Source organism: Vavraia culicis, assembly GCF_000192795.1.
Source record: "Vavraia culicis subsp. floridensis unplaced genomic scaffold supercont1.40, whole genome shotgun sequence".
In the NCBI taxonomy this organism is placed as follows: Eukaryota; Fungi; Microsporidia; family Pleistophoridae; genus Vavraia; species Vavraia culicis.
The window spans coordinates 2,869-15,035 of record NW_007360643.1 but is presented as its reverse complement, the minus strand read 5'-3'; the positions used below and the strand labels follow the sequence as shown (position 1 = coordinate 15,035).

The 12,167-nt window shown below is 48.8% G+C and overlaps 3 protein-coding genes across 3 annotated transcripts; 1 reads left to right on the top strand and 2 right to left on the bottom strand.

Annotated features, from left to right (window-relative positions):
* Positions 1-814: 814 nt before the first annotated feature.
* Positions 815-6,463, bottom strand: VCUG_02017 (uncharacterized protein; the record flags this gene model as incomplete). The annotated part of the gene is made up of 1 exon (XM_008076840.1): positions 815-6,463. The coding sequence occupies one exon, from the start codon at positions 6,461-6,463 to the stop codon at positions 869-871; it is 5,595 nt and encodes a 1,864-aa protein (XP_008075031.1). The 3' UTR covers positions 815-868.
* Positions 6,464-7,689: 1,226 nt separating this feature from the next.
* VCUG_02016 (uncharacterized protein) lies at positions 7,690-8,139 on the bottom strand (the record flags this gene model as incomplete). Its single annotated transcript, XM_008076838.1, has 1 exon — positions 7,690-8,139. One exon carries the CDS (start codon positions 8,137-8,139, stop codon positions 7,690-7,692), a length of 450 nt encoding a protein of 149 aa, XP_008075029.1.
* Positions 8,140-8,234: 95 nt separating this feature from the next.
* Positions 8,235-11,030, top strand: VCUG_02015 (small GTP-binding protein domain). Its single transcript, XM_008076839.1, has one exon. It carries the CDS (start codon positions 8,241-8,243, stop codon positions 10,788-10,790), a length of 2,550 nt encoding a protein of 849 aa, XP_008075030.1. The 5' UTR covers positions 8,235-8,240; the 3' UTR covers positions 10,791-11,030.
* The last annotated feature ends 1,137 nt before the right edge of the window (positions 11,031-12,167 follow it).

Here is a 12,167-nt window from a genome sequence, read left to right as displayed (position 1 = left end):
AGATGCAATTCATACAGACACTTCTCAAGGAAGTGGTTGTTTGTTGTTCGCTTTTCGTATTTGATATACTTCTTGAGCTCGCTGAGCGTTGACTGATCGATCTGCGCTTGAATCTTGTCCATTGTTCTGTGTTTATGCATTTTTTATTGTTCTATTCTTTAAATGCTGGCACTCGCGCATCTATGGGCCTTGCAGGAAAGTGGTGCTTATTTGTTCAGTCTGGACGTAAGACTGCAATGAACGGCTTGTAGCGAAAGAAAAGAAATGCTGAGACACGTTTAAAGTGTCGTATAGGCCATGGTAAGCACTCAATGCGCAAGAAGAGTGTGTGTATGTGGTGCTATTTCAGCACACTTTTTTAAAATATGGAGCGTTCTAAACATGGCTAGGGCAAATATTAATTAATTTGTGTATGCATGTGAGCTAAATAAACATACTTGATAAATTAAAAATTTATGTTTGATGGCAGACATTGAGCTATAACAGGTTAATGTGCCGTATATAAACACGTTATAGGATATTTTTGTGTGATTAGAGCAGGAAAGATATTAATTATATAAAGATATGAAAATAATAAAAAATATATATTTTGATGATTTAGCGTATTACATCGGTAATACCACTACCAGTAAAGTGAGTTATTCAGTATTAGCATGACGAATTTAGGTTTGGAAAGGATACTAGATGGTATGCGGTAAGATGTTGTGGCACAATGAGATGCAACACTCTACCAAAATATGATACTGTGCTATGCATTGCAACATATTATACTATAGTATAATATAACACGTGATATAACAATTGTTATACTACTTAAACATTTATTTAATTATTTATGTATCATTACACAGTTGCATCATCAGTTCAACTATTTCTGCGCTGGGTTGCTGTTATTGCTTGGGGAAACGCCAATAACAGTCGTACTAGGTTTGCCAGCAACAGTCGAACTAGATTTGCCATTAACGACTTTTTGTACATTAGCGGGATTCACAGGAGTTTGCTGGACCACCCTGTAACCTTTAGGAATAGCTTCGTATCTTGTCACGGCGGGTGATGAAGCGTTCGTTGGTACTGCTCTCCTGATTATTTGACTACTCACAGGCGCAGTTCTTACGACTGAAGTGGTCACTTTAGGTGTAGTCGTGACCTGCGGCTGTTGGATCTTGGTGGTAGCCATTTGGATAGGAACCTTTCCGAGCATCTTCTTCGTGTTCACAACTTCTACTGTCTTAGCGTGCACCATCTTCTCCTTAGGCACCTTATTCGCATCAATCTTTCGCACACCAGTGACCTGCACCACCTTAGGGTGCTCCTTCTTCACCACCTCGGTCATTCTCAGGTCGGGCACCTTTCCATTCACCTTGTTTATTATTTCGTGCTGGGGTACGTACATAGGATCAACCTTGTGCACAGGGTTCTTATCAACAAATATCTTCTGCAGCTTCGGCGGCGCGTTAGGACGCGACTTATCATAAACAATCTTGGTGACCTCTTTGACGGGTGCCACGTACAGATTCTTCGGATTGGCAAGACCAATTCGCTTCTTGATCGCCTCATAGATGAGATCCTCAAACTTCTCGCTTTTGTTCGGCATCAGCGATGCCAATGTGGACATATACTTTTCGCGCTGTGCCTTGAGGCCTAAGTCGTGAGGATTGATTGCGTAGTTGATGAGGAGGAGTATAAGCTCGGGTGGCAGTTTGTTAACCGCGGATATGTATGATGACTCGCCAATGTCGAGCTTCTTTGCCTTCGTCGGAGTGTCGTATTTGAGCTCATTCATCACTAAGTCATTCTTCGATTGATCCTTTGACGGCTTGGGCCGCTCTTCCTCAGGTGCTACGATGCTCTTCTTCTCCAGGTCTACCAGACCAGTAAACGCATTTAACGGGGTCATCGTATCCTTGGCTGTTCCGGACATCGCTGCATTGCCAAGACTCTTCTCAATTACTTGGTTTTCAACAGATCCTGTAAGATCAGGCTTGTCCGCTATGTTCATCGAACCCGAGCCCTCAAGCGCATCCTCAAGATTAAATCCGGTTGAGTCTGTGCCTTGCAGAAGACCAACACCGTCTTGTCCGGTGTCTTTGACGCCCTTGGGCGCCGAGTTCAAATTTGTGATCGCATCGGCAACCGCAACCTGCTCGGACACGCCGTACGGCGGCGTGATCCTCACATAGCCCTCGCCGTTCGGATTTGTGAGGACCTCTGTCTTGGTGTTTTGCAACATGTCACGTGTCTCAGCAGCCTTCTTAAGCATCTTCTCGTCGGCGGCCGACATTCGCGGCCTCTTGCTGATTCCTTGGTTCAATTTCGGCCGTACCTTCTTGGAATATTCTGACCACGGTGTCATCTTCACCGATCCGCCCTCTATGTCTATGCCTGTTGCCTGTGACGTGTCGAGCGTGCCTTTCTCGCCGATCAGTGCCTTTGAGGGCGTCGGACTTGACGGCGACGGAACATCCATGTGCATATTTGATACGTCTGCGATGTAATAGCCGAGGCCTATTCCAAGATCCTTTCGCTCGCCCGTATTAATCTTGTGCTGTAACAAGGATGTATCCAGACCGGCGTTCTTCATTGACTCTTTTGCACTCTCTGGGAAGATCGCCCGTCCCTTCGTTATCTCCAGCTCCTTTGCGCTCTCTGGCATGTTGTAGTATCCATCTTCGCCTTTGATCATATTGAGCGGGCTGTCGACTGGGATCTTTGTCACTTTGTTGCGCAACATGTTCTTGAGCTCGTTCTGCCGGGCAAGCGCCTCCGCCTCTGCCTCCGACTTCGCTTCGACATCTGTAAACGACTTCATCGGCAGGTGTATGCTTGAATTCCTCATTCTCACGGCTCCGGCATCGTCAGGCACCGTAGCGATTATTCCCAGACCAGAAGTATCCTCTTCCGTAGCCTCTGTAGCTTTCTTGGCCGCGTCAGCTGCGCGCTTCTCGCCATCCTTGGCAGCCTCCTCAATCTTCGCTGCGGCTTCATCCTTTGGAATAAATCCATCTGCACGTGCTGTCTCGGCATCCTCCTGCGCCTCTTGGATCGCCTCGCTCGGTTGCAAGTATGGCTTGGACTTGGCTATCATCTCCCTCGCGCCGTCAATCGCATTCTTTGCAGCAATCGATTGGCCTTTCTTCAGTGCCTCCGCAGGCGATGAGCCTTGGAGCAATGCTTTCTTCATCGCAGCCTCAGGCACAGTCTTAGCCATCTTATTAATGGCTGCCTCCTCTTCGGCAAGATCTTGAGCAATCGCGGCTTGCGCTATCGGGTCTTTAGCAACTTGCTGCAACGCATCTTCCTTGGCAGCAGCCTCCTCCGCTGCGGCAATTGGATCGCCGCCTCTGGCAGCGGCCTTCTTGGCTGCTTTACCAGCTGCAATACCCTGTGCGGAGCCTTCCTTTATTGCTCTTTGTATCTGCGGATCATTTTCAAATGCTCTTCTGGCTGCTTCTTCTTCTGCATCTTTGATTCTCTGTGCCTCCTGCTGTCCTTCCAGCGCTCCCTCCTGGGCAGCCTTGGCCATTTCAGCGGGCACCTTCATCGCATTTGCGAGCTTGACTCCTTCAGCAGCACCTTCAGCCGCAGCCTGCGCAAGTTCACCAGGACGTTTCATCGACTGTCCCATTTTCTTTCCTTCCCTTGCACCTTCGGCAGCGGCAGCAGCCTCGTTCAGTTCGGGCTTCTTCTTCAGTGCCTTGGCCATGGCGGCACCCTCGGCAGCACCCTCAGCAGCAGCTTCTGCCTTTGTCGGATGATTTAGCGCACTTCCAAGGGCAGCACCCTCGGCCTCGCCTTCAGCTAATGCCTTGACCAACTCCGGATATTTCATGGCCTTACCCAACAGCTTACCTTCAGCAGCACCTTCTTCAGCTGCAGCCATCTCAGGTAGTCCTGGTTCCTGTGCAGCCCTAGCCGCGGCGGCGTTCTCAGCTTCAGCTTCTTCGGCGGCTTCTCTCATCGCTCTCTGTGGTTGCTTCATCTTCCTGGCCATTGCCACGCCTTGGGCTGCGCCCTCGGCAGCTGCACGTTGTAGTGGTGCTTCCTTCATTCTGCGGGCCATCTCCGCACCCTCAGCAGCGCCTTCATCAGCGGCTGCCTTGAGCTGCGGAACCCGTTGTGCCATTCTCATTCTTCTGCCCTCGTTGGCACCTTCGGCAGCAGCCTGTTCCATCTCCATAGGCGACATGTAAAGCGATCCGTCGTCGGCCTGTGCTTGCTGCATAGCACCCTCCATGCCCGCACGCATCAAACTTCCAGGTGATGACCCTGGTCTTGCGCGCTCCTGTTGGGCAGCTTGCATACCCGCGGCTTGCATCTCACGTGGTGTCATGTATGGACTCATTTGGCCAGCAGCTGCCTGTCCAAGTTCGGCAGCCTGCATTTCTCTCTCGGGTCTTCCTGGCGCATTCATTGCATTACTTGCGGCGGCAGCCTGCATGCCAGCAGCCTCAGCCTGTTCAGGGCTTGCACCGCCCATTGCAGCATCGCCAGCAGCAGCTTCGCCGGCTGCCTGGTTAGCCGCATCACGTTGAGCATTACGTTCAGCCGCGTTCTGCATTTGTCCCTCAGCATTTCGCTGATTATCAAATGCCTGCTGAGCCTGGGCAGCAGCCTGTGCACCAGCGGCAGCACGTTCTGAAGGTCTTGATTGCGGATTCATACGTCCCATCATCTCTTCGGCCATATCACCGGCCTCTCGTGCTGCTTCCCTCTCTGCACCCTGTCGTGCAATCTCCTGTTCCTGGCTTGCGTAATCTTCGAGAGCACGCTCTGCGTTGGCAGCAGCCTGTGCACCCGCGGCCTTGGCCTGTGCAGGTGTGACATTCGGATCGGCCGCTGCAAGCGACTCAGCCTCAGCGGCGGCAGCTGGTCCCACCTTCTTTGCCATCTGAGCAGCCTTCATTGCGGCCTTCATCTCACCCGGTGGAACATCTTGCAGCAGCGCGTCAGCCTCTTCTTCGGCAGCAATTGCCGCATTTGCAGCATCTGACATTCCGCCAGCATTCATGTCGCCCGCAGCAGCGTTATTCATGTACGGATTTCTGTTCTGTTGCAGTTTGTTCATTGCTTCCTGCTGTGCAATTGCTTTCCTGGACGCATCATCTGTCATCCCCGACATCGGTCTCATCGCTCGCTGTGCATTTCCTCGTATTGGTGTTTGATGTGCTGACATGCCCGCTTCATTTGCTCTCTGAGCATTCCTCATCTGCGAGTTTGGTCCTCCCATTAGGGAATCGCCTGCCATTGCACCTTGTGCTGCACCATTTCCTCCTGCTGCTTGTCCTTGCAATGCGGCAGCAGCATATGGATCACCCTGTCCCGCCTGAGCGGCAAGTGCACCGGTTGCACCGGCGTTTCCGCCGGCGGCTTGAGCTGCCATTGCTCTTTGTGCAGCAGGGTTGCCCATTGCTGCTTCGTTTGCCATGGCGCCTTGGGCGTATGGATCACCGGCTGCTGCACGACCGGCCATGCCGGCCATTCCACCAGGATATCCACCCATACCACCGCCCATTCCACCCATACCGCCTCCCATTCCACCCATACCGCCTCCCATTCCACCCATACCGCCTCCCATTCCACCCATACCACCGCCCATTCCACCCATACCGCCTCCCATTCCACCCATACCACCGCCCATGCCAGCGGCACCTGCGGCACCGGCAGCACCTGCTAATCCTGCAAGACCAGCAGCACCAGCGGCACCGGCAGCACCTGCTAATCCTGCAAGACCGGCAGCACCAGCGGCACCGGCAGCACCAGCAGCACCTGCTAACCCTGCAAGTCCACCAGCACCACCCATGCCACCACCCATTCCTCCACCACCCATTCCTCCACCACCCATTCCTCCACCACCCATGCCACCACCCATTCCTCCGCCACCCATTCCTCCGCCACCCATTCCACCACCCATTCCAGCCATGGCAGCCTGAGCAGCAGGATTACCCATAGCAGCCTGTCCAGCAAGAGCAGATTGCGCACCTGGATTGCCCATAGCAGCCCTTCCGGCCAAAGCAGCCTGAGCAGCAGGATTGCCCATAGCAGCTTCTCTTGCTACAGCACCGGTAGGAGCATGACCAAACCCATGTCCCCCACCTCTACCACCAGCAAAATGGCCACCATGTCCACCACCACCCCTACCATATCCATATGAAGCACCACCCCAGCCATTTCCATTTGCACCGTGTCCCCCATAGCCGTATCCACCGGCACCAGCACCACCTCCATTAACCCCACCCCATCCATTTCCATAGCCACCACCGTGTCCATGTCCCCCAAACCCTGGACTACCGGCCATTGAGCTATGATTCTTCGCCATACCGCCCCCCATTCTATCGGGCACATAACTAAAGGATGCGTTAGGACCAGGCTGCGGACGAGTGTACATATCACTTAGTGAGTTCAAGTGACCCGAATGAGGATCACGTGCACCCACGTTCTGTAAGATTAACAGCAATAATCGCATGTTTTAAGCACCTCTAATTTCATTTTATAGTTATTTGTGGTAAAACAAAACATGTTATAGGACAATGAAACAGAAACATACTTTGAATGGCCCAGTTAAATTTAATCAGGTGATGAAACATGGTTTTTATTAATGATTTATTTATATGATGCTCATGTTGACATGATGACCGGAAAGGGTTTGTGGGCGGGTGCGTGAGGATGGTGCGTGAGGTTTAAAGCATGTTGGGGCAGAAGGGGCGTGCAACACATGGTATGACGTGGTATTGCGGTATGATATGGTATATAATTGGTGGTATAGTGTGTTGAAATATATTGTAGAGTGTTATACCACCTTATTGCACACTTTTAATATTTTCATATTCTTACCACACTTTTACCACATTTCTATATTCTTACCACACTTTTACCACATTTCTATATTCTTACCACACTTTTACCACATTTTTATATTCTTACCACACTTTTAATATTTTTTATATTCTTACCACACTTTCACCGCATTCCTCACACTTTCACCGCGTTCCTCACACTTTCACCGCATTCCTCACATTTTCACCGCATTCCTCACATTTTTACCCATTCCTCACATTTTTACCGCATTTCACACCACACTGCCCTCCTCCACCCCTGCCATGCCAATCTTACACCACAGTACCTCATTTATCATCACGTACAGCAACGCACTACCGATGTAGTACCGCTAAGCAAATGATAAAAAATGAAGTAATGTCATACAAAACCGATATTACAAGCAATAGCGCAGGAAATGATGAACAACCAATCCGTACCACGTTTACTATCATAACATGCAAACATAAAAATCTCATACCATCACGTAAAGCATTGTATCAAGTGTGTTCAAAGCAGTGGCTGGTAGCAGGACAGGAAAAGATACCGATCACGAACGTAATAATGTAATTTAAGGTGTTGCTGCGCAGTACCGCTCCTTACGTAATAAAGGCATCTTTCACCGCATCTCTCTACCCACCAGGATAAATCACCCTTTCTGCGTAATAACAGCATTTACTTCTCTCATGGTACGCTTTACCACACCACTTCATATTTCAGTACGTGCTGCGGTAATAGGAGTAGCAGAGGCGGGTGATACGGGCAGTAACAGGGGTGCTCTACCCTGCTACCTTACCCATCCCTACACCACATTCCTAACACAGCACTTGTTTTGATGTATTTCATCGTAACACCCCGTGATACACCATTCCAAATTCAATGATTGTAAATGCTTTTAGGAGGATAAGTGGTGCACGGTGGCGTGGGAATGTTGCTCACGGATCGTGAACGGTACAGCTTGTGAGAATGCTGTGCCTGTAAATTTGATCTGTACTTGATAATACGTGTGGTGTTACGTATTTTTATCAATACGTGTTTGTTTCCGGTGCTCTGGGGCAGGAGGTATATGTAGCAAGGATTAGGGTGGTGGTATGGGTAGTGCATAGAAGGTGCGTATTTTTGTATTTGTACCTGTAAAATGTTGAACTTGTGCATGATTAGTATTGAGGATGCTACTAAGAGCACCATGGTAGGGCACACGTATACTTCCATCCGCACCACGCACTTCCATCCGCACCGCACACTTCCATCCGCACCATGCACTTCCATCCGCACCACGCATTTCCATCCGCACCGCACACTTCCATCCGCACCATGCACTTCCATCCGCACCGCACACTTCCATCCGCACCATGCACTTCCATCCGCACCGCGCACCACCACGCACTCACCGTATAAATTGCTAAAAAATTTTTACCCTTAGGAAAATGGCGGTTGAAAGGCAAATGCTCAAAGTGCAAGCGCTCATGAACAACCAACCAAACATTCGCAACATATCGGTGATAGCGCACGTGGATCACGGCAAAAGTACGTTGACGGACTGCCTGGTAATTAAGGCGAAAATTGCATCGGAGGATGCAAGTGGCAAGCGGTACATGGACACGCGTGAGGATGAGCAGGAGAGAGGTATAACGATCAAAAGTACGGCTATCAGCATGAACTTCACAATGAACAACAAGGTATTGAGCGAGCACATAAAGCAGCCCTACAACGGCAATTCATTCCTGATAAACCTGATTGACTCGCCAGGGCACGTGGACTTCTCGTCGGAGGTGACCGCTGCCTTGAGGGTTACGGACGGTGCTGTGGTTGTGATTGACTGTGTGGACGGGATATGTGTGCAGACCGAAACGGTGCTAAGACAAGCAATTGCCGAGAGGATCATGCCCACGGTGGTGCTCAACAAGTTGGATAGGGCGTTGCTTGAGCTGAAAGAGTCAAAGGTGGACCTGGCTGCGAAGCTGCGGAGGCGTGTGGAGGACTTCAACGCTAAGCTGCAGATGATCTGCCAGGGTGCCGATGATTTCCAGATCGAGTCACTGTTCCCGCAGAAGAACGAAATTTCGTTCTGTTCAGGTTTGCAGGGATGGGGATTTACGCTGAAAAGCTTCGCTAAGTACTACGTCAAACAGATGAAACAGGATAACAAGCCGAATCCTGAAACATTCGTGTGTAAGGTGCTATGGTCTGAGGGCGTGTACTACTCATCAGATGATCCGTTCGATCCTGAGGGCAAGTTCCTGAGGGAAGGTCCTCCTGAGCGCACAGCTTTCATCGTGTTCGTTCTCAATCCCATCTACCGTGTTAAGGAGCTTTGTGAGAATCTCGACGAGAAGGGCTTGAGGGAGTATCTGAGCAAGTTTGATGTGACACTGCCAGCGAGTATAAATTATAACGAGATGAAGGATTTGTTTAAGATAGCAATGCGTGCGTGGTTGCCTGCGAGTGACATGCTGCTTGAGCAGATTATTCTCAATCTGCCATCACCAACGGTTGCGCAGAAGTACCGTGCGCCGCACCTGTACACCGGGCCCATTGATGACCAGGCTGGGCGTGGTATCGCTACGGCGAGCACCTCTCCTGATGACCCGTGCGTTATGTACGTGTCCAAGATGGTGCCGTACTCTGAAAATCGGTTCATTGCGATGGGCCGCGTGTTCAGCGGTGTTATCAAGCCAGGAATGAAGGTGCGCATACAAGGACCTGACTACACCCTGGGAAGCAAAACAGACCTGCACGTCAAAACGATCCAGCGAACGGTCGTGATGATGGGTCGTGTGGTCAAGGACATAGACGAGTGCCCGGCAGGTAATATTGTTGGCCTGATAGGCATAGATAGCGAACTAAAGAAGACGGGCACGATCACCACGTGGGATGGCTGTCACAACATCAAGAGCATGAAATTCTCGGTCAGTCCTGTGGTTAAGTACGCGCTGCGACCGGAAAATCCCGTTGATCTGCCCAAACTCAAAGCAGGTCTTATCAAGCTGAGCAAGAGCGATCCGCTTACGCAGGTGAACTTCTCCGACAACGGTGAGCTTACGCTGGCCGGTGCAGGTGAGCTGCATCTGGAAATTTCGCTTGAGGACCTGAGAAAGGAGTATGCATGTTGCGGGGTGGTTGCCGGTGAGCCGCAGGTCACGTACATGGAGGGTATCAGTGAAACGGTGGGTGAGCCGAAGATGAGCAAAAGTCCGAACAAGCACAACCGCATTTTCATGTGCATTGAGCCGATGGAAGAGAAGTTGGTTGAAAATATTGAGAGTGGTGCGCTGTGCGTCAAGGATCCAAAGGAACGATCGGTTCGTTTTAGAGAGATGATGGGCATAAAGGACGATTGGGTCAAGAAGATACTTTTCTACGGACCGGAAGATAAAGGACCAAATATTGTGATTGACAGCACGAAAGGTATTGCATATCTAAATGAAATTAAGGAGTATATGCGGGAAGGTTTTAGGGAGGTAACTGCGCGTGGGCCGTTGATCGGCGAAGTTCTGCGAGGATGCAGATTTGACCTCATGGACTGTACGCTGCACTCCGATGCCATTCACAGGACAGGCAACCAGATTAGTGCGCCTATGACGAGCGTGTGCAAGGGGCTGATCCTTGCGGCTGAGCCGATCCTCTACGAGCCCATCTTCCTTGCAGAGATAAGCGTGGCATCCGATCAGATCGGTGGCGTCAATAGCGTGCTGTCGCAGCGCAGGGGTGTAGCCGAAGAGTACAAATGCGACGGTGGTTTGCGTACGACTATTACGGGATTCCTGCCGGTGAGAGAATCATTTGGATTTAACAGCGCGCTGCTGATGGCCACGCGTGGTGAGGCAAGCGTGGTTCTGACGTTCTCGCACTATTCGATTCTTCCCGGATCGTTGTCGGACTCAAACAGCTTGCTGCACGACACCGTAACATCGGTGAGAAAGAAGAGGGGATTTGTTGAGTTGAAGGGTGCTGACTACTACTTTGATAAGCTATGATAAATTCATTTTGCTTTTTTGTGATTTGGAGATTTGTCCAGGTTTTGCTCGTGTCTATTCTTCTGTTTTACTTTCACAATAATCCTTCTATTTCAGTTTTATCCAGTTCTTTGGTCTGTTTTACGGTCTTTCGCTTTATCTCTGTTGCGTTTTGTACCTTTTGCTGTTCTCACTTTTTCTATAATTTTGTTTTTCCTTTTGTGTTGTATGTTGCAATTGTTCCATGAATAGGTTAGTGGCCTTACCGACCGTAAAGGGTCGAAAAAGCGTGTTTGTTTGAATGTTGCTGTCATATGAGGAAGTAATTAAACGGCTCTTAGTCAACATAACCAATTTATAACCATTCGTTATTATATAACAGCGGAACATTCACAAAATAAAAGGCATTTTTGCTGCTAGTGTTCAATTGCCGTCGAATTCTAGAATAACATCGATCATTGAATCAAGGATTATACCCAAAATCTTTTTGTTAAAGTATCTTATCCATCCCTTAACATGCCATATTACCGAAATAAACACACTTGTCTGACACTTTGGGATATAAATTGGTTAACTATCCGTATTTTTTGTCTTTTTACATAAAAAGTCTTTAGCGCTTCTTTCTTGGTATTGCAAATGCTTAGATGAACCAAGCACGTTTTGATAATAGTTCATTTTTTATAAGCCGTTGAATCAATTGATGTTAAAATCGATAAGTGCTCCTCTATGCCGTTTTTATACAAATATAGCCATAAAAATAGCTGATGTGCTCCACATGACTATAAATATGTTGTTAGTAGTTTTATGTTGCCGCCATACCATTGATACCACACGTCATGGTGCCATGGTAAATTGTCACCGACCGATACTTGATCAAAAACGGTCTGCTGCAAGCAAGCTATAAAGCCAAGTTAAATATGAGTGGTTTGTTAAGAGCGGCCATAATCACCATGATCTTGATAACAACATCGCATTCATTAGGAGCTAACAAGAAAAATCTGCGAATCAAAACTGTAAACAATGGTAACATAAGATATAAAGCAAGCATTACAGTGTAATCGAGTTGATTGTTCATAACTTTGCGACAAATTCGCTACATAATCATTATTTTCCTTCAAAATGGTATGTTATAGGTAAAAAAGTAGTAAATGCAAAATTGAAGCTAAACAAGTGATATCATGTGAGATTCAGCATCGACATTAATATACAATAATAGCCATTAGAGCGCTGAATAATACATATGGGTCTGAGACTGACCTTCCATTCACGAAAGAACAAGATTAATCCTGTTGCAGAAGAACCTGTGAGAATATTCTGGCGGTCCTTCGGGTTGTCATACCAGATAAGTGTGCTGGCAAAGTACAGGTTCAGGGAATAAGAAATATTGACTTACAAATA